The 23580-nt window shown below is 32.2% G+C and overlaps 1 protein-coding gene across 4 annotated transcripts in view; it reads right to left on the minus strand.

Moving 5' to 3' along the window:
• Window positions 1-4504: 4504 nt before the first annotated feature.
• LOC118179889 (membralin-like) overlaps window positions 4505-23580 on the minus strand; it is a 146199-nt gene continuing 127123 nt past the window's right edge. For 3 of the 4 annotated variants that reach the window (XM_085820109.1, XM_085820107.1, XM_085820115.1), the window contains exons 10-11: window positions 20845-20944; window positions 4505-16338 (exon numbers count right to left, since the gene is read on the minus strand). In XM_085820109.1, the coding sequence (XP_085676235.1) occupies window positions 15841-16338; window positions 20845-20944 (598 nt within the window). In that variant the 3' untranslated portion in view covers window positions 4505-15840. Of the gene's footprint in view, window positions 16339-20302; window positions 20694-20844; window positions 20945-23580 lie in introns of those variants that run through there. The other variant, XM_085820122.1, reaches the window with a different exon arrangement.

Here is a 23580-nt window from a genome sequence, read left to right on the forward strand (position 1 = left end):
TCTAAAGGGAGAGGATATTCATCCTCTCGTATGGCCAGTATATTCTGCAGATCTGAATCCTATTGAAAATGTTTGGGATAGAGTCACACTGGTCGACAACACTCTCATCAGTGCACCAACAGAGGAATGGGATAAATTACGCCAACAGCTGCTGGACAATACTGTGCAAAGCATGACAAGTGTGGAATCTTGCATCACCCTCTATGGTGGCCATATTCCGTACTGACATCTTACGCCAGAATGACTGCGAATGGTAATTGCATTTTTCACTTTGACGCTATATGGCCGTTTATAATCCGTCCTTACTAATTGTCTACCAGTGTATAATAGTATACCAAGACCACGATCTTATATAAATTTGTAAATTCATGCATTTAATTTATTGCTTTAGCATCTGATTTGTTGCAAGTTATTTACTGAAATTAAATTATTTTAGTAATGCATCGATCTCCTTTAGTACATAGTTGTAAGTATATTTCTTGTCCAAGGATTGTACTACAGGACGTGCACAGAGGCGTAGCTGTTTTCAGCGCCCGGGGACCCCTAAAGATTTTGCGCCCCTTTCTGTGTTCCAAGAATGGAAAACATTTCATTCTGAAATGTGTATCATCAATTTGGCGCCCCCTAGATGCTGCGCCCGGGGACGGATGTCCCCCCTTGGCCCACCCTAGCTACGCCACTGGATGTGCAGTAATCGGGGATGGGGCCAATATTACGAAATTTGTACTTATGTCAATAGTTTTTGTGAAATTATACATAAATTGTGGTGTTTCTTGTATAATGTAACATGAATGGCCCCAAGATCGTGAAGCATCGCCTGAAATCAGGGTTACAAGGGTTAAGTCCATTTAACCAGGGATAAATAGAAAGGCTAGCTCATTTCTTTGTTCGACTCCTCGCCGACGCGAGCCTAGTGGGGGGACGTAACAGGCAATAATCTGACGTCACTGTGATGCCACCTGTCCTGATTTCCCGCGTTTAAAACAGTATTTTCATTGAGCTGCGAGACGATTTTCTAGAGGTTACATATCCCAAATTAATTTTAATAATATATATACTTGTTTTCTAATAATGTATATATTTAAAATAATTTATATATATGTAGTTTTTATTTTAAATTCTATATTGTAAAGTATCGTTTACGTAATATGGCTTTTTGCGCTGCAGTAACGTGCCGTAGCACTTACAGAAGTATGAAAGGATGAGATATTTTATTTCATGGGACCAAAGGATCCAAATGAGAGTTTGCTTTTGAAGAAAGTATGGATACACAAATGTCAAAGAGAAGATTCTATTAATGTGAAGAGCGGAAAAATTTGCAGCGAACATTTTCTATGCAGTGTTTATGAAGATGATATGAAAAATCGCTTGTTTGGATAGCCACAAAAAGAAACTGTTGGAATGGAATGCTGTGCCGAAAGTAAATTATGATGACAATAATAAATCGAAATTGATGATGACAATAATGAATCAAATTTTAATGATTTTGAAATAAAACTCACAAATGAAAATGTAGATCATCCTGAATGTTAAGGATAAACAAGAATGCATTGATAATTTGAAGAACAAAATAATATCCTTAGAAAATTGTATTAAAGTATTGAAAAATAGAGAAAAGAACAATTTTAGAATGTTTGTTCAGCGACAAAGAAGGTGGACGACATCTAGACAGAAAATTGGTATCAGAAATTAAAATCTCAAATAGCGAAATTTGGGGGGAGGGGGAGCACAAATCGGAGAATTTGGAAAAATGTCTAAAGCCTATTTTTATAAAGACGCAGATTAATGCATTACTGAAAAAATTACTGAAAAAGAAGAAAAAAATCAGGTGGACTAGTGAAAATATTTCACGTAGCATCGTCATAAGAGCTCTGTCATCTTAAAGCTGATTTTTGGAAAGAAAAAAAATTGGAATATCTTTACCTAGTATTATCAAATTAAAGAAATGGTGTTCATTTTATTTTTTAGTGTTTTTTAAATTTTAGTGTAGTCCAAGAATTCAAAGTAATGTTCTGACTCTAAAGAAGGAAAGAGGCGAATATTTGTATTCTGTGGAAAAAATATGCGTTCTCAGTTTCGACGAAATGCATATACATTGAAAACTCTGCTATGACTCTAAACTGGACTAAGTTGGTTCTTTTCAAAATGTGCAGTTTGTTTGAATCAGAGTCTCATTTCGCGCTCTGCCTCAAATTACTGAGAAACCGCGTTTTAGATAGAGGATTTGTTTTAGAAGATGTAACTGCTTTAAATTTTGATATTATTAAAGAGGTTTTAAATAGAGATTGAGAAGAAATCAAATTGTGTCACAAACTAAAACCAAATTATTTAATGGTCAAGGGAAACGAGAGACAAAAAGTCGCTCCAGAGAAAACATTATTTTCAAAAAGTACCGCAAAAGGTATATTCTACCCCATAGGAAATCAGAAAGCATCTGACTTCTATGAGTTAATCGATAATATCTTCGGTATTATGTGTATGTGTGTATTTAATTATGGCAAAGCACACTAGGGCTATCTGCCTAAGGGGAGGGATGCCTTCGTGGAGGACTTTCTAAGGAAAACTGGCTCGTATACACGTTACACATAGGGAAAACCACGAAAACACCCATGCAGCCAGCCCGTTCGCGGGATTCGAACCTCGGACCGAACTACCAGTGTTCAGCGACTTTACCGCTCGGCCGCTGGTGGGCTTCTTCGGTATTATGAATAGTACCAAAATAGTACCAACAAGAATAACAAGTATTTAACAAACTAATTTTGTAAAGTACTTGTTAAAGTTATTCTTATTGTATCCTTTGTAACTAATTATTGATTAGATTTTGTGCTAGATTAGCATTCTAGATAAAATATAATAGTATAAAACATCAAAGTAATTGGCATAAAAAGACCTGCTTCCTGTACTCACACTTTTGAAAAATTAAATAACTGTTTTAGGTACTCTGAATAAAGCTATTTTGTCAAAATTAAGGTAACAATCTTATATACATTTATTTGATTGTAATATAGATATAAGTATAAATTACAAAATTATTTAAAAAATATCTATTATATTGAATCGGAAGAGAATTATAACAATGTAAAATTTACAATTAGGCAAAAAATCAAATGTAGGTTAGCAGAAATGTTGCCACATATGTTTAAACCTATGTCAATGTAAAGTTGTTTTTTGAGTAAATTTAAATAGCTGCTATTATAGTTATCTTAGAAGCAACATAAAAATTCTCTCAGTTAGTATGCAAATAAAGAAATGATTAGAAATAAACGTGCATTAAATAAAAAAACCTGCAAATAAAAATAAAAAAAACCACGGAACTTTATGTTAAAAGAGTAGCACATTTTATCTATTATTTTAAAATTGAGTAAGCATTATTAAATTTTTAATGGTTCAGTCTAAAATTCATAAAGCAGTAACATTGCCTTTTCCAAATTATAGCTATCTTTCACACACAGCTCATTTTAAACGCTGGTTCAAAAACGCTAATTTCCAAGCTGTGAATTATACTGGCGCGCTCAGTGTCATCATGGCTACGTCATCACTTCTCACTTTCTGCTTCAGGGGGAAAAGCTCTATGAGCTAGCCCTTCTCTTCTAAGTACTGCCATTTAACACCGAGTTAAATAAATAGCTATCTCGCCAGGTGAGACAGCGCCAAGCTGGCGATGGCTTTGGAGACTAAGGTTTGCCGCCAGATGTGGCGAGAAAAGACCACAGGTGGCTAAATTTGGGGATATTTTTGGTTTCACACCGTGTAAGCCTTTGAGCAATTTCGAGAAATTAAAGGGACTGGTAATTTCTCGACGGACGGGGGAAAACTATAAGACCGAAGATAGCATCAGGTTTAATTTAAGTTAAAGATTAGCTCTGAGCTGAGGGATCACTGAGAAAGCTCACACATTTGAGGCTTTTTATACTGTCTTGTGTTTAACGTTCTTAGTGGTCTGAAATGATAATTACTGATTGTGTTGTGTCATACTGAGAAGAGCTATATGAGTATTTTTGTAAAAAATTCCAGAATTGTAAAGTACAGTACAAAGTCCGTAATCCGGACTTCCATTATCCGGAATGATCTATAATCTGGACCTCAAAGCAACAAACTTTACGCATTCACGCGTTGAAAGAAATGTTTAATAAAGTAAACAAATAAATATTAAGCTTTTTTTTTTTTTTTTTTTTGTAAAATTTGATACCCTTTAGATCATAATTGCTCTTTACTTCATAAATCACGGTTTCATATTTTTAATTGTATAATTTCTGCATGCCATCTTACCAGATTTAAATTGATGATCTATAATCCGGAATCGCCCGACGTCCGCCTTACGGACTTTGTTCTGTATTTCTTTTGAAAAAATAATTTTCATCAAGCTATCATCTTTTCTGTGTGGATTCAATCCATTAAGAATACATAAGGCACCTAACAATAAAGCGTCAAAATCGAAAATTTTGTTTTAAATACCAATTTTTTCCCCCACCTTTATAAGAATCAGAAACATCTATGCAAAAAATTATACACATAACTTTTATTTATATACATACAAAAGATTTCAAGCATTTTACAAAAATAGATGCGTTATGGCACCTTCATTCAAATAAATTTAAGGCATCTTCAGAAGCAAACACTTCAAATTCATAAATCAATAATAAAAAACAAGTAATCAAAAGATCATAGAATCAGATATTCCATATAATATCACTTAACAAATTACTCCACTCTACTGTTCCATGCAATGGCTGAAATTCTATATTCTTTCTTCTGGAAAAGTACTACCAAACATCAAAATCTGCACAGTTAAAATTCCGTAAAATCTCTACATGCGATATACAATATAACAATATCTGTTATTCACCGGTTGTTTTAAAATAAAGGAATACAGTAATGTCAAAAAATTATTTCTTACTAAGGAAAAATTTTCTTTTGAGACTGTCATAAAATTTAATTTTATTAGTAGATCATTTCAATTAAATTTTAAAAATCATTTTCCAAATAATTAATTACAATAATTTTTGATATGGTAAAAACATATATTCCAGTACATCATTTAATACTTGTGAACTTTAACTTAGCTTTTAATAAGTGGCGACTGGCGACAGATTGCTTTGTTTATCTTCTTTCTGATCAACATTTAAATGTGAAATCTAATATTAGATTTTAAGAATTCCCAAGTTAATTACATTTACCTTTTTGATTCAATGCGAACTCTAATATAGCTTTTAAGATTTGGCTAGTCTGTTATATTTATCTTTTTTATTAACAATTCAATATGAATTCAAATTTAGCTTTTACAAAATGGCAAATAGCTTTCTAAATTTATCTTTTTTAAAATTTTTTTATTAACATTTAGATGTGAACAATAAGGCAATTTCTTTTTTAGATTAACAATTCAACGTGAATTCTAATCTAGCTTTTAAGAATTGATAACAGCTTGTTATGTTTATCTTCTTTTTGATTATGAGCCATAATGATTATGCTTTTTGCACAGAAATCTTTTGTCATTTGAAATTCTTGTTTGTATACCTTTTAGCAGAATTTCAGAATAGAATGGCTGAAATGATTTTTTTGAAAAAGCCTCAAATGGAACAAAACTGTTGTTGCATTCAGCCACGTTAGTTCTACGCTGTTCCACAGTTTTATTTAAGTTAGGTAAAATTTGGCACAATTCCCCTTTAATCAGAAATAAGAGAAAAATCACTATCTGGATCACACCAGGATTTTGAAAAAAAAAAAAAAAAAAAAAAAAAAAAAAAAAAAAAAACACTCTATATTCCCCTAAAAAAATTCTGCATAAAGCTCGGCAATACCACATATTTTAGCCAGTTGTTAAATAAAATTCCAATAAATAATTGTGTATAAAATAAAATGTGAAGCAATAAAGAATGCACCACATTTTCCTCATATATCCTTCCTAGCGTTTTAGTATTAAATTCTGAAAATCTTAAAATTATTTGCATCATTTTTCCCTTTCTCTATTGTGCACAGTTTTTCCCTCTAAGGGGTAGTTTATTGGTAAATTGTATTTCCTTGGTTAATTTTATTTTTATTTAGTGTATTGAATTTCTATTTAGCATTTCATCCATCTTATTTTCCTTTGCATTTGTATTTGAAATGCATTTTCTGCAAACTCTTTTTTAAGCTATCTGGATGGTGTCCTTACACATAAGAAATTTTCCAAACATGTGATTTCACTTTACTTTTGTTATTCGCATTCTAGCTAATGATAGCCTTATCCACTACCGATGTTTTCCCATCTTTCAAAATCTGGGTCTTTTGTTTGCCTTCCCTTCTCCTTTGTTCTTCCAGGTCCCTTTCAAGAACTGTGGTCAAGACTCAGACATGTGAGGTGCCCGTGGAGCTGTATATCAGATAATGTTAATGTTAATATTACTATGTATTCCAATCAAAATGAGGTGTCTTTTAAAGTCATAATATTTTGATGCTTACTAGTAGTTTATCATCGACTATTTTTTATTTGTTATGTTCTTGCCGCAACCATGCTCTCCGGAAATTAAATGACTCGTATAATTTCTCCTTTTGATGTTTGAGTGATAAAATCAGTAAATTAACACATTGACTGCCAATCACGTGCCAGCGCATGACGTTCTGTTATCAGAAAGGAGCCAATCACGCACCAGCGTGTGATGTGGGGTGATGTCTCAGCAGCCAGTCACGTGCTGACGCAGGAAAATCCTATTCTCCAGTTCATTTGGCATTGTATTTCTTCTGGTATTGGCATACAGTGAAAATTAGAAATTACGTATAAATAATCGCAGTTTCGAAATTATTGTTTTATTTTTTATTGAAAAAATAATCTTTTAGTACGAGTTATAGTGATGATAGTGCAGGCCTTCGCACCCCCAAAAAAGTAAAGTACAATATAAAAAGGCTCTTACGGACAATGAAACAGCAAATTTATTGGCTGAGCTATCGGATGAGTAACCGAGCGATTTTAGTTATGACAGTGACGAAGAATTCGTTCCTCCAACTGGTACCCATGATATTTCGGATTCTGATGATGATGAAGAACGAATCATGCAAGAGGCTGCATGTCAGCAGGATAATTCAACTATGGTGGAAAACGATTCAACATCAATGAAAAAATTTCCTTTTATAAAATCTGAGTGTTTGCTCCAACCTGTTTCAGGTAACAATCCTATAGATTTCTTTCGTCATTTTTTCACTGATGGTATTTTGGAAGAAATAGTTGCTGAAACTAATGATTATTCTCATAAAGTACTTTTGCGCAAGGAAAAATAGAAACATTCTCACATCAATGCTTGGAAGAGCACCACGAAAGAGGAACTCTTGGTATTTGTGGGATTGATCATACATATGAGAACTATACGAATCAACCGTATACAAGAATACTGGAAAGGCAAGAATTGGTTTTTGTTGTTTCTGAGGGCATTGCACTTCACAAAAATCCCAGATCAGAATACAGAGCTTCCAAGGGATCGACTGTATAAAGTAAGAGATATGGTGAATTTGTTCAACACGAGTATCTGAAATATATTACCCAGGGCGTGAGATTAGTTTAGATGAATCGATGGTATTGTGGTGTGGAGGCTTATATTCAGACAGTATATACCAAATAAACGTCACAAATATGGTATCAAGTTGTACATGATCACAACCCCTGATGATATGGTTCTGAAATTCATGATATATACAGGCATGTTGGATGATTCTGGTGGAAAAGAACATGCAAAAAATGTCGTTATGAATTTACTTGAGGGAATGCTGGATGCAGGACATAGCATATTTATGGACAATTATTATAACAACTATGAACTGTCAAAATGTCTTGCTGATAGGAAAACTCATTGCACTGGGACAATCAGAAAGAACAGAAAGACATTTCTAAAAGAGATAAATAAAAAAATAATAATAATAAAAAAAAAAAAAAAAAAAAACTGAAGAAAGTATGCTAATGGTGTGATGATTGCAAAGTGGCAAGATAAGAGAGATGTCACTTATATTTCCAATGAATATAAAAATGATATGGCAGAAATAACAAACAACAGAGGTGAAATTAAATCGAAACCTCTACCTGTAATTCAATATAATAAATTTATGGCCGGTATTGATAAGCAAGATCAGATGCTTGCTTATTATACTTGTGAGAGAAAAAAAATTAGGTGGCCCACGAAAATATTTGTGCATATTTTGCAAATAATGATGAACAATTCCCACTTTATCTATAATAAGTATTCCAATGAAAATACATCACTGTATGACTAAGAAAGCAATGCAAAAGTTGCTATTCCCAAGGACGTTCCATAAACGTAAAGATACAATATATGTTTGCAAATTTTGTGAAGGATCTCCCAGGTATTGCTTAGATTGTTCAAAGATAATACAGAAATAACGTTCTAGAAGTATCTGTATATTGTTTTTGTAATTTTCTTGTTATAAATTCCTTTGTAATATGTATAATTGTCTGTAATACATATTGATAAAAAATACTGCATACTGTCACTTATTTTTCTTATTTTAATTTATTTTTTACATTCCACGCGCCAGCGCGTAATGTGGCATTTGGGGAAAGTTTTGACATGTAGTGCCAATCACGCACTGGCACGTAATTAAAAAATTCTTTAATAAAAGGCTTAAATAATACTTAGGTATCACATAATTATCTTTTATTAATACTTTAAAATCATATTTCTTATAATAAGTATGTTGGCATCTGGATATAATTTACTTCCATATGGGTGGCAATAACTATCAATCTAACTCTAGTGACTGGCAGTCAATGAGTTAAAGAGAAAAAACTTGCAAGGTATTATCGTAATAGAATAGAATACAATATACAGATTATAATACAACAAACAGAATAAAAACTAAAATATAGAATCAAAATCCCACTAAAAATTTTGCTTCTTTGGTTTATACAGAAAATCAAGGTTGCGTGCTTTTCAACATTACTGTAGCCTTACAAAATGCAATACATATAGATATATATATTTCTTTCGATGCATAAAATTGAAAGTATCCAATGTAAGTGTTCATTTTCTATTACTTAGTATTCCATATTTCTGAACGCTAAGTTCAGCAAAGTAAAAACATGAATAAGTTTGATCAATTTAAAAATGCTATACATCTGAGATTTTTAATTACATATATAATTGGCAATGAAATCACTACTGATTCAGGAAATTCTGCTTGACTAATACATTAATTATGATAGTGTTATCCAAAGGAATATCACAGACATTTAATGAGTTCAAAATTTTAAAATTCAGTAATAAAACAAAACCAACAAGTCATGTGCAACAAACTTCAGGTAGAAGGGGGAGACTTTTTTTTGGGGGGGGGACAAAATAATCTTCATGCTATTTAACTAGAACATTCAAATATGATCCAGAACTTCGGATTTTTTGCAGGGTGAATTTCTGCTGTCCAGTGCTATATTTCTACTATTATTGCACCAGCAAAAGTAAAATGCAACAAGTAACATTTAATAGAAGCATGACCTTCCAGAACAATGCAGAAAGATTTCCAGCTGAATCTTTTTATTCAATGATCAAGAAAGTTGACCTTGATAATATGTTTTACATAGCTGAACTAATTGAAAAAACAATATTGAGGAACATATGGAAGATATCAGAAAATGTTCTGTCAATGGTATACTGTAATGTTTTTTCTTCCAGTCTGATAGGCACATACATGACTTTTGAAAATTTGCTATGTTTTAAACAATAAATTAATAGTAAATATTTAAAATAATATTTAAATATGTTTGAATACACAAAATTTCATTTTAAAGTGTAATAAATAATTATTATCGTATTATAATTATTTAATAATGATTATCTTAAAATAACATACAATTTTATATCACCATTATAATTAATAAATTAGTACAATTATTGTTTAACTATCATATTATTACATTTTCTATTACTATATTATCATTAGAGTTAATGATTATTATTGCATAATTATAATGATTATACTATAATACTAAAATTGATAATTATCACTACAAACAAATATCACCATTCATCATGCATTGAGAGGCTTATTTTTAATTAATACTTATGTTAAATCTTTACTGCAGATCTACTGTTTCAATTACTCCTCCAAAATATAGAAATAAAGTGACCTTAAAAGTTATTTATTGTGAAACTCCTCTGTACTCCTGCCTTTAGTACTGCTGCTAAAAGCTGCTGAATGCATCTGACTGAAATTGAATTAGTATTTGTGGAATAGCACAGCCATGTTGTTAGGCTTTAAATTTAAACCTGAACTAGTAAGTACTTTGAATCAATGCTGTCTGTCCAGCACAAAGGAAACAGAAATTAATTTTGTTCATGTTTTTCAAGTTCTTCAAATAAATATTTCAGTTACTTTACACTGTAGTATACAGTGAAATTTGGTTCATAATGTTCTGGCTTTGGAAACATTTTTAAACATAGATAGAAATGGACCAATTTTTGATGGGACAAAGACTAAATGATTCTCAAGTAGAAGAGGGTGTTTAGAGAAACGGAAAAAATCCACATCTGAAATTCAGTATTTCCAAAGCTTTTACTCTACTCTTTCTAAGGAATCATTTGAGATATGGGAATAGATTAATTCCTGCAGATAAAACTGTTTCGATTTATGAATATTTTGGATGATGAACTACTTTCAGGAATGAGCATCTTGTGAATGCACACCAAGGTTTCCCTGTATCTTTTGGTTTAGAGATACTTGTGCACAAACTAAAAAGCAGGTACACTTACCCACAAGAAACATTCATTGCTGGATGTGTAAAAATAGTTTGTATAGTTTAGTGGCAATTTTGTATAAAACCACATTTTCTCGATTACCTTTCTGTAACTTGGAACAGCAGAAGTATTAACTTGCTTTAGAAAGTTAAGTTTAAAACTACCAGACTGCATGAGTATATATTTTTAACAAAACGTTTATATTATGTATGTGTCAATGTGTAACGATTGGTAATCTTAAGAAGTCAAGTACCTTTAAAATGTCAAAAAATCCCCAAAATACAAAACATTTTAAAGCTCAACATCTTTATAACTGATCTACGAATGTAAAATTTTATGCAGTACTTATTTTGATATCCTTGATAATTTTTTTTCGTGTTTTTCTTTTGTAATCCAAATATTTAAAATACTTTAAATAAAATACCTTTTTCTGTCATCCACATAAATATTGCAATATGCACTGCATGCAGTATTATATAAAAAAATCAATACTTTTAGCTGATTTTTTCCCCTCAAAATAGAAAAATAATGCAGAATTAAAATTACATATGTTAAAAGTAATAAATTTATATCTTCTTAAAAATTAATACTTTTAAAAAAATTTTTATAACCCCCAAACTGATTATTTTTTAACATAATTTCTAAAATTTTTAGGCAAGAAGCATAGAAGTTGCTCATTTTAAACTCACTTAGGGTTCATACAGTTGGCGAAATCATTTTGGAACTTCTGGAAAAAATTAAGTTCGCGAACCAAAGTTTTACTGCATATTTACTTAGTGTTTATGGTGCTAAAAGGCAAAGAGAGAAGAATAATTTATTCAGCAGTCGAAGAAAGCTAAACTAGTACTTAGATTAAATCAAAATTAAGTTTATAATGTCACTTAACAGGAAATATAACAGGAGTTTATTCTTGTCAGATGGATGTCATGCCTGTGAGAATAACAAGTACAATTTGATTACCGCAGCATGACTGAGAATGTGAATAACTACCCACAATTTAGAGTAATTTATTAAAAAATTAGGTGGATGAATATAGAATAAGATACACAATACAGATATTTCACATTATTTTTTTTTGCTGTTTATTTTATCCATTGTCCCAACAATATAAGTTTTAGGAAGTGAAAAATTACTTTTTAGCAATCTAAGCCAATATTTTGATTAAGCAGATCATCATTTGTAATTAAATTGTTTGATTACACTTTGTTCTCTTTAGCGCATTTATTTACTCATTTATGTATAAAAATATTAGTGTCATCATATATATAGAATTTTATAGTAAAGCATAATAAATAATTATTTTAATATTACTGTGTGTATATATAATTTTATGGTACAATATGGAAACCACTGTACCATAATTAATTTAGTACATTTAACTGTTCCTGTCAATGTATTATTATTGTTGTATTATATATAATAAATAATTATTCAACTATTATATTGTTATTGTTTAATTTTTACTATTAGAGATTTTATTATAATAAAAAATAATTAGTACCACAAAAAATATTTTCACTAAAGAATATAATTCAGCTGCAAGTGCAAAAGTCATCCAACAACCATCCAAGGGACATTTGAAAAGGGATAAAACAGCTTCCAGGACTGTGAAAAAGAAGCATCACAGCAAAAGGACGTTACTCTGAATAATGATATAACTTTGCGAGTACGTAACCATTTTGTGTCTTTAATCATTCCATTTGAATGGATCGTACCAGAATGTGCTAGTAAATGGTGACCCATGAAAAGTACTCAACCTCCAGCGATAAATATGACAAGATGGACACCACGTTTTTGACCCGATGTGTATAGAAGAAATTAACAGGAGGTCAAAATAAAGCTGGAACACTGCTCTATTTGGTGACCCAATCACTGGTGAGATAAAAAAGTGGTCCCCAACCCCCTGTCCATGGGCCGGTACCAGGCCGCGGGCCACCCATTTCATTGAAAGTGAATTTAAATTCCTAGATTTATACCCCAAATTAAAAACATCTGTGTTTCATGAAAATTTTATTTATTTAAAAAAAAGGGACTCCCGAAGGTAGTGACATAATGTTTTAAAAAAAGAAAACCAAAGCAACTATTTTCTCTTTCAATTAGTTTTAATAAAAAAAAATCAATCATCCTAACTATAAATATTATAAATAAAACACGAAAGTGCAGCGTGAAATTTGCATTGGAACTAATGAAGAACTTTCTCATCTTTTCTCTTGATCGTGACGTCACACACAGCGAGAAAGTAGTAAGGCTGAGAGAGAAGCTTCGCCATTTAGTCGCCCAAAGACCACGTGACTATGATTCCTCTCTACTGTTTTGTGTGCTTTATGCGGTTTTGTTTAAAATGATTTAGTTTGCTCTACAATTAAAATGAGTGGGTTTTCTAAAATGAACTGTTCTCATTGCTCAAGAGTTGTAGCTGAGGTAAAGAGAAGCACCTTTGTATGACTCTTCTCTCTGTTCACCAGTACTTTCTCATGTTTAACAGTGCTTGGTGTACGTGCGTATTGCGTCTGCTCAAATTTAACCCACAAATTAGCAAAAATAAGTATGAAACAGACGTCATTAGAAAGTTTCCTTGGGAAAAAGAAAAGGCTCAGTGAAGAGACAGAAGAACAGCCTTTAACATTAAAGAAATATGTAACTTTCAACAGACAATACCACGAGTCCTACTTAAAATATGGTTTTATTGGAACAGGTGATTCTTACAAACCAAAACCACTCTGCATAGTTTGCGGCAACCAGCTCTCTAATGAAACCTTCAAAACTGCTTCGCCACTTGAACGCCAAGCACCCTGGATTAAAAGACAAGTCCCTGGAGTATTTTGAAAGAAAAAACGGGAACATGAAGGACAGAAGAAATTTATGAGGGCCACCATGTCAATAGAGGAGAATGCACTAAAAGCATCATATTTGGTGACAAACCTTGCTAAAGCTAAAAAGCCATTCACTATCGGTGATGAATTAATCTTGCCCGTCACTAAAGACATTTGCCGTTAACTTCTACGAGAGGCTGCTGTGGAAAAGATAGTACATGCGCCTTTCTCGTCTAACACTTGAAGAAATAGCCAAAGATATTGAGCTGCAATTGTTGGAGAGGATTAATGCATCACCGTGGTACACACTCCAGGTTGACGAATCTACAGATATCGACAACACGGCAATACCACTTGCTTATGTGCGATATTTATATCAGGAGGATGTTCATGAGGATTTGTTATGTGCACTATCTTTGCCAACCAACACCACAGGAGCAGAACTGTTCAAGGTCACTGGATGGTTGTTTATCAGAAATAAAATGGTCTTTTTGTGTAGGCACAGACAGAGCTGATGCCATGACTGGACGACTCTCTGATTTAACTGCTCGGATTAAAGAAGTTGCACCTCAGAGTGAATCCACACATTGCCTCATTCACAGGGAAGTGCTTGCAAGCTGATAAATGTCACCGGAATTTAACAGTGTATTGATTGATGTCGTTAAAGTTATTAACTACGTCAAAGCACACACCCTTTATTTGTGCCTGTTTGAGCAGCTTTGTGAGGAGATGAATGCAGAGTACAGATGCATTCTGTTATACACAGAAAAAAGATGGCTATTCAGAGGAAAATCGCCACTCAGAGTATTTGAATTGCGAGAGCCATTGCACAGATTTCTCTTAGAAAAGAAGTCATCACTTGCAGCACATTTCAGTGACAAGATATGGGTCACCAAACTGGCTTACCTGTGTGACATATTCAACCTGTTGAATGAATTCAATTTGTGCCTTCAGGGGAAAATGACAACTGTTTTCAAGTTAGCAGACAAAGTAGCTGCATTTAAAGCCAAGCAAACTAAAGTTGTGGGGACGGCGCATGAACAGAGGCATTTTCGACATGTTTCAGACATTAGTGGGGATTTTAGACGAGACTGAGCCTGAACATTCAATTTCCCAGTTGGTTCCCGATCACCTGCTTTGCTTTTAAAAGAGTTCGAGCGTGACTTTCCAACCACAAAAGACCCCCCCCCCAACTGGCAAAGAATGGATCTGCGACTCATTTGTCAACAAATCAAAGGAATCTAGTATGTCTGTGCAAGATGAAGTTCAAGTTGCAAATAATGGTGGCCTTAAAACTATATTTGAGAACAGCAACTCTGCCGGTGTTCTGGAAGTCATACAGTACAAAATTTGTAATCCAGACGTCCATTATCCGGAATTATCTATAATCCGGACCTCAAAGCAACGAACTTTTTTATTTGTATGCTTTACGCATGCGTGTTTAACGTTACGCACGCACGTTTAATGTTTACGCATGCGCGTTTAGCACAAAAACCGAAGCAACTTAAATAACTTACATTGAAAGAAATGCTTAATAAAGTAAACAAATAAATATTAAGCTTTTTTCTTGTAAATTTTGATACCCTTTAGATCATAATTGCTCTTTATTTCATAAATTACGGTTTCATATTTTTAATTGTATAATTTCTGCATGCCATCTTACCAGATTTAAATTGCTGATATATAATCCAGAAAAAACCTTAATCCAGAATCGCCGAAGTCTCGACGAGTCTGGATTACGGACTTTGTACTGTATTTATTTTTTGGTGTAACTGTATTTTATTTTGAAGGCATGTTTAAATATAATTAAATTTAAATTAATAAATAAAAATAATCTAAAATATAAACAAAAAACGTCCCCCCCCCCCAGAGGGCCGTGGTAAAAGTATCAAACATTAATCGGCCCTCGGTGATAAAAAGGCTGGGGAACACTGAGATAGAATAGTCAGCAGACAGAGAACAGCTTCCAAACAGCTTGGTACTGATACTGGAGGAGGGCAACATTTTAGTGGGCCATCCTATATAACTGATGCTAGACAGATATATATCTGGCTACTTTTTAATGAGCATTCTACATGACTGAGCTGTAGATATCTGGAGGAATCAATCATTTAACAATCACCAAAATGCACCCATGTGAATGCCTCACCTCAACATTGCAAGTGCAGACATTCTTATGGCCACAACTGACAAAATTATCAACATTTATGCTACAATAAATATTTTAAAGCCATCTTTCTCTGAAGAAAAAAAAAAAAAAAAAAAGAGAGAAATCACTTGAAGATGCAGGATTTTGAAAACTATCATCACACACCTACCTAACACACATTTCGCTTATTCGATTGGGATTTTGAGCTAGCGAAGTTGAGAATTTCTTTACTTTTTAAATCTTTGTTTTTAAAAACTTGGCTTATATTGCTTCTGAGCTGGTAGGAATCCTTCTTTAATATAATGCATCTTAAAATTTTTAAACTATTGTTATACCTTCTGGTATTGTGGCTCGGAGAAGGATTATTATCAGAGTCTCTCTCTGAAGGATTTTCTGATGAAACTGCAATTTCATCGACAGAATCACCACCTGGTGTGGAATTCTGGTTGTGAGGACCATCACGGGTAGTACTTTGGCTGGAGGCAAGAGCAGCAGGCTCTTCAGAATAATCATTGGACGGCACCGTTCTTTGGCTGGAAGCTTCTGGATTTTCAGGCGACTCGTTCCTCGGCCGGGAATTGTTACCTTGGTTTTGATTATTGGCGTTGTTGGCCAACTGAAACAGCAGAGGTAGTTCATATTGATGGAAAAAATGAATCATGGAGTGCTGGGGAGAAAAAGAAAAAGAATTTATGTACAGGTACCAGTCACATTGTTTTTCTTTCTTTTTTTCCTATATCAGAAGTTTTGAAAATATTTCAAATGAATTAAGATTGGGGTGATGGTCTCTGGTGCATTAATGGAGCGAGTTCATGTGGTAAATAGTGTTGGTTGCATATTACTTACTGCATTTAGAACTAAAACACATTACACATTTACATTATTTATTTGCGAGAAGCTTTAATAACAATACAACACCAACAACTGAAAATAATATCAAATATACAGAAACAATTATCTGTAAGATAAATATTTCCTTCATTATACGAGGATCTTGCTAATAAGTCTCTCTAGTCAAGAGTCTAAGAATGTTCTGATACATTGCTTTGTCTGAAACAGTTTACAGACTAAATTAGTCATACCCTTTTAATTTATCAGTGTGTTTTATGTTATTTGATTTATTATAGTCAAAGATGATATCAGAAGACCTACAGGATCATTAGTTCATCAGCCCTCCTGAAATTGAGATGCTTTGTTGACATATACCTGCCATGAAAGTATGGTCTTTGTAATGTGAAGTCTGAACAAATTATTGCTTCAGCAATGTCACAGCACATCCTCTGACATCTTTTAAGATCATAAAGGGACCAGGTGGGTTAGGCCTTCCTCACATTTCTACCTCTTATAACAGCTTGAAGATTGTGTCTAGTTGAGAACCTAACAGCATTCTGATATCTTGTTCTGTCTGAAACAGCTTGCAGACTTAAATAGTTACACCCTTTTAGCTTTTTGGTTGTGTTTAATGTCCTCTGATTCATTATAATTGAAGGCTGTAGGAGAGGAGCTATACGATGGTTAGTTTAGTTAGTAGGCCCTCCGACTTCAAGAGGCCTTGATGAAAGAGTGGAGAGCACTAAATCCCGACACTGGTCTTAAAGTTTTAACTCTTTTACTGTCGCATGGTGGCATCACTGAACAAGTTATTACACCTGAAATATCGAGTGGTGGTGCTGCCCAGATGGTATAGTGGTTAGGGGAGCCTGACTGCAATACTGAAGAGCCCAGGTTCGAATCCTGGAGAAGGCATGGATGTAAAATTGTCTGTCCCTTCATAGGAGGTAAAGGTAGCCTACCTATTGGGTGCCTCCATAATAAAAAGACCACCACATCTGGCCTTAAGAGTGACAATGGCGACATAGGCAAGTGCCCACCATTGGAAAAAAAATATCGAGTAGTGGCATCACTGAACAAGTTATTGCTCCTGCAATGTCAGAGCATGTTGTGTCACATTTCATAACAGTTTGAAGACTGCAACTTGTGAGAAGACTTTTGAAAATATGAATTTTTTACGTTTGTGTTGTCTACCGCAAGATAAAAAAAGCATACAATATATACACGTAAAATTTTAAAATGCAAAGTAACAGTTGAGCTTCTCCGAATGCTGACAAATGAAATGCTGTTAGTGCAACCACATGGCAGAAATGTTGACAAAATAGTTCTTTAATCATGAAAGTGTTAAAGAATAATTTAGCTGTAAATTTTTTTTTTCTGTACAAGAGTCAACATTTTTTGTACTATTTCTTATATTGTATTATTTCTTTTATATAAAATTTTCTAAATCAGTGTATAGAGAGTGAGGAATTGCATAAAAAGTTAGATTTCATAATTTTTATAAGATTAATTGCTTTGAATTTTAAAATGCCTACACATGAATATTTGCATCATTTAAAACAAATCTGTGACTAACCACATATGTGAGCAGCTACTTAAAAATAGCTATAACAAAAATAAATAAATAAATAAAAATAATTTAAAAAAGATAAAAACATATAATAATTTTAATGAAACCAGCTAGACATTAATAAATAGAAATGAAGATTTGTGTTTCTTGCTTTTAAACTTAGTTTGCAACTAATAACATAAAAATTTAAAAGAAAACTGAAATATCTTGCTGCATGGAAGATAAATAAAATAGCATCAAGTTTCTAACTAAATTTGAAATATAAATATTTAATACTTTACTGCATGGAACATAAAAATATTTTATTTTGGGCAGTGGCAACACATTTCTTTTAAACCGCTGAGTTTGTTGATTAAATCAAGACAAATATATTACATTTTCAAAAGTGATATCGCTGGGTTTTCTGATTAAATTTGAAATTTAAATATCTTACTCTGTTGAATACTGCTATTAAATTGCAGATTAAATTAACATTAAATTTGCAGAAAATATGATATACAACAGGTGCCATTTAATATGATCAAGTTTGTCCACTGTTATTTTGATAACATAACTGAATGATAACACTAAACAAGGGGGGATATATTTCAAAATAGCAATGGAGCTAAGAAATATATAAATAGGCATTTTGACAACATATTAGCAAGGAAAATGCAAAAATTTGTTGAACTGCCTATAACTTTTTCAAAATTATTTGACCTTTATTATTTGAATGATGCTGCAATCCTTACTTTAAAACTTGGAAGTGAACTTGGCAATGTAAAATTTAAAGTTAAGCAAAAAAAAACAATTTTAGTTTGGCATACATGTTTTCAGGGAAAAACAATTCTGCACTCTTTTTGGTTCTTGATGAAGCACCTAATTCTATCAAAATCTAGAGTTATTAAAAATCCACATCAAACATTTTTTTTTTTTTTCCTAATTTTAAATGTTTGGTGACTTAATCCTACACTTGGTGAAATTTCTCTGCACCTTGGCAATTTTTAAAACACATTTTAAATTTATCTGTCGACATTACCTCAGTTTATATATATATATATATATATATATATATATATATTAAAAAAAAAAAAAAAAAAAAAAAAAAAAAAAAAAAAAAAAAAACTATTCTATAATATTTTGATTATATTAACCAAACTGTCAGCATGATAAGTAGCATAATGTTTGTGTTTTCATATTGTCAATCTTGAAATCTGAAAAACCATTACATTTTTGTAAGAAAAGCAGGAGAATTTCATGCTGTCCGGAAATGCCATTTCAAAGAAGCTCATGACTCACTTAAATTCACTTTATAATGCATGATTCAAGTCATTAATTTATTTGCTATACAATTCTGATGTAAAATATATTAGTATTTAGTTAGATATTCTAAATTTTAGGCTCGGTTAATTTTATTTTGCAATTTTCTTTACACTTTTACATCGAGAAAATGCTGAATACAGAAGAAAAACTTTTAATTTATCAAAGCACTTTTAAATACGATGAAAATTTAACTAATAATAATGTATGTAATATTTACCTGGAAAAACTTGTACCATATAATAAAGTAAAATCAATATGAATATTAACTGATTAATCATTGGTTGAATCTCCACATAAAAATCTACGAATGTCTGCAGTAGCTTATGATAATAAATGACAAATTTATTTATAAAATGAAATTTAGTAAGAAAAAGGTAAATAAAATGCAATATGGGAAAGATACAATTAAAATAAAATAAAATTTGAACAAGAAAAATTATTCCAAAAATCACTAGGAATGGTTTGAATTGGTTTATTTAATTATGGCAAAGCTCACAAGTGTTATCTGTCTAAGGGGATGGATGCCTTCATGGAGGACTTTCTAGGGGAAACTGGCTCGTATATATGTTACAAATGGGGAAAACCACAAAAACACTCATGCAGCCTGCTTGTTTGCTGGGATTTGAACCCTGGACTGAACTACCAAAGTTCAGCGACTTTATCGCTTGGCTGCTGGTGGGCCTTTACACTAGGGGTGGAAGAATAGAATTTGCACAACTTATGTTCTATTCATTCAATAAATTTTATTTATTGCTGGGAAAAATTTCCCTTACTATAAAGGCTAAAAGTAAAAACTAGAAGATTTCCGATCTACCAAGAGACATGCAGATGTAAAGAAAAATTGAAGAGTTGGCACCCATGGCATAAAAACGTGTGGACTTCGACCATTCAATGTCAATATCCAAATGATAACATTTACCGTGATTACATTATGTAGCATCTATTGTGACACATAAAACAGTATAACTCATGCAGCTTTGTTTCATGCTGATGGTTTATAATGGAAATTTTATAACTTTTCTTTTACATAGACAGTTTTGTTTTTTGATACTGGTTTATTTATAATAATAATTTCACACACTTTTCTTTTTTTCTTACTTTTCATAGACATTTTTATTTTACTCTTACACATTATACTAATTTTACACATTTTCTTTTCTTTCTTTTTTGAATATTCTGTAGACAGTTTTTTTTTAATGCTTATGGTTTGTTTTTAACACCACTCTTCCATCACTGCAAAATAAACAATCTTAACTTCTTGGAGTCGACTGTATTATCCTAACTCAGCATGACTGAAGAAAAAATGAGAAAATAACTCCCTAGAGAATGGATAGGGTTCAAAGCTCTTATTCGTAAAGAAATTTAGATACGTTGCATTTTACATGATGTTATAATAAAAAAAATATTGTATAAAACCTAGCAATAAAATTGCGACAATGTTACTTCTATTACTATGATAAGTTCACTCACCAAAATAAACAACCACGATGTCAAAAGAGCGAGGAAAGAATAATGACCATTGAATCTGTGGCTGTACGCATAGAAGAAGAAATGGTACAAGTAGAAAAACCTAGAAAAGAATTTTACAAAATGCTATCAACCTAATGATAATATTGCGTATGGATGTTATTGACATTATTAATGTATGTTAATTGACATTATTATGGACGCTATTATTGTATGTTAGCTGACACATATGCTTTACATATCAGAAGTAAACCAATTCACAAGATAAAGCAATATTAAGTGATAAAAATCAGAGCAATATTTCCACATTTTTTACTTTATATAACAATTGAGAACTTTATACAATTTCACTTGATGAATATTACAGAATGCAGATATGTATATATGTAATATTTTTAGGATGTGTGGGAAAGAAGATACCAATTATATCTAATCATGGCCAAGATGTTGTTGGCATACATAGAAACACGGAACTTGAAGATAGACATAGCAGTAGATTCACCACATAATTTTATTTCTTGATGAATAATTTTTAGGACATAAATTCTTGCTTACATATTACTATGGGTGAGACATCCAAAATTCAATGTAACGGATTGCATTATTACATGACGGGAGAAGCAAGAAATGCAAATCAGCATGGCGAGAGGAAGGCAGGAAAAGTTAATGCATATTTCAGCAAATGGTATTTACACAGCTGATTTTTTTGTTTTAACTTTTGAATGGTGATCAGAATTGAACAAACGATTATGAATGGTTCGAAACTAACTGCAATGCAGGATTAATGAGATGCCATGATGCAGATGCAGTAGATTTATAGTTTTAAAATAGGAAGGAACATGGCCAGATTAAAATGAGGAATTAAAAGGTCTGCTGAATTAAAGTTAGTAATTTTCTTTCATATTTTATATCTTACATATTCCTCCTCTTCCCTTCAAAAAGAAAAAAAAGCTTGAAGATAGAAAAGCATTATGGCATTAGCAAATGAAGATAAATTTTGTATAATATATACAATATGTGCTTTTTTTAACGAGAAAGAAAATTTTCTTTAGGGACACAGCCTTTAGGTTTCACTATGACCCATCATTTTGCTCTTGAACTTTCTTACATCTCAACACACAGAAAGACACATAAAAACATCATTTGGAAACATGAATATATATTAGCTTAGATAGTATATAATATATATAGAGAGATTATATATATATATGTGTGTGTGTTTTTTCATATTTCATATCTTACACAAACACACAGTCTTACAAGAGTTTTTATATTGCAAAAAATTTTTACACGCACACACAAACACGCAGGTAGTTTTTTACGCAATACACATATTTAGGATTGCACTTTGGGAAAAGGAGGGACATGATAGCATCATGTTGACATCTTGTAATTATATCAAGATTTTCCCACCTTGGGACTTTCCTTCCTATAGCCGCAAAGATTTTTCCCACCTTGGCTCTGTGTTTACTACATTTGATCTGTTATTTGCTTTCAGTTGGCCATTTAAATACTGTGGTTATGCAATTTTTAACCCTCTAAGGGTTATGGATGTAAAATTGTATTGAAGGATGGTATTCTCATTCATTACAGATGGAAATTTCTGCTGGATGCTGATCTATCAGATTTGAGGTTGGATATATATAGGAAGAAAAAGCGTACACGTACAAAATGAGGGTCATTTTTGGAATTATAATCAAGAAAATTTCACTTATTTATGTCATTTTGGGGAACTTTGAATTTGCAGGGCCAAAACAATAATGCTCAGAGGGTTAATATGACCAGGCTATGCAAGCCAACTTGTCATTTTGTTCCTTTCACATCCATGTCAACACAGTTGACACTCTTTTCAACTTTAGATTTCACTTTCTTTGGATTTATATCACATAAAATTCAAACAGCTAACTTTCCATCTTTTTCAGAAATCCTCCGTCTTTAAAATTCATGTTCCACCCTTAAAGAAAAAGTTTTCTGTGAGACTATTTGCCTTTTGGTTGCCACACAGAACCTCCACCAAAGAGCCACATAAAGTATCGATGAAGCAATGCACCACGTTGTCAAAATGTATTTATGCGATTCCCCAAATATGGGTGTAGCATCTGTCCAGAGAATTTTCTACTTTAAGCTGCCATATTGGATAACTGTGCACTTTGCTTCTGCTTTTCTCATTGTTAAGACACTGCCACACGGTTTTCTTCCTATCGCAACAATGCCAAAAATGTAAATATTCTAGAATTAGGCATAATTAGAGTGTCAAGTGAACTGTGGCCACAAATGTCAACTGAAATAGAAAAATTAATACTCAATTTGCCTCGGATGCCAAGTTTGCCTTTCATTATGGATCAATATCTTATGCTATCAATATTCTACATCATGATTATGTATATATAAATACATATATATTTTATATACACAAAAGCCAGACTATCTGTCATTCAGCTAACCAGAAAGAGCTCAAGTAAGTGGAACACTTTTACTATTTTAGAAAAAATTTTCGCCCTGTAGAATTTAGTAAATAACAGATTTGTTATCCCATTATTGATTTAATAATACTATTAACATTTATATATTGTTGCCAAACAGTGCGATTTAGAGACAATTAATGGATAATCATGGCACAATCGTAAAATGTTTGTTTTGGTTCAATATAAATTCAATTTATTCTCGATAAGCTGGTTTCATTTTTGCAAAAAGAAAGGTTAACTTTCCCCTCATATTTTGAAAAAATAAATTATTATA

The sequence above is a fragment of the Stegodyphus dumicola genome, chromosome 1, assembly GCF_044657685.1.
Source record: "Stegodyphus dumicola isolate Sdum_Otavi_A_Nest chromosome 1, ASM4465768v1".
In the NCBI taxonomy this organism is placed as follows: Eukaryota; Metazoa; Arthropoda; class Arachnida; order Araneae; family Eresidae; genus Stegodyphus; species Stegodyphus dumicola.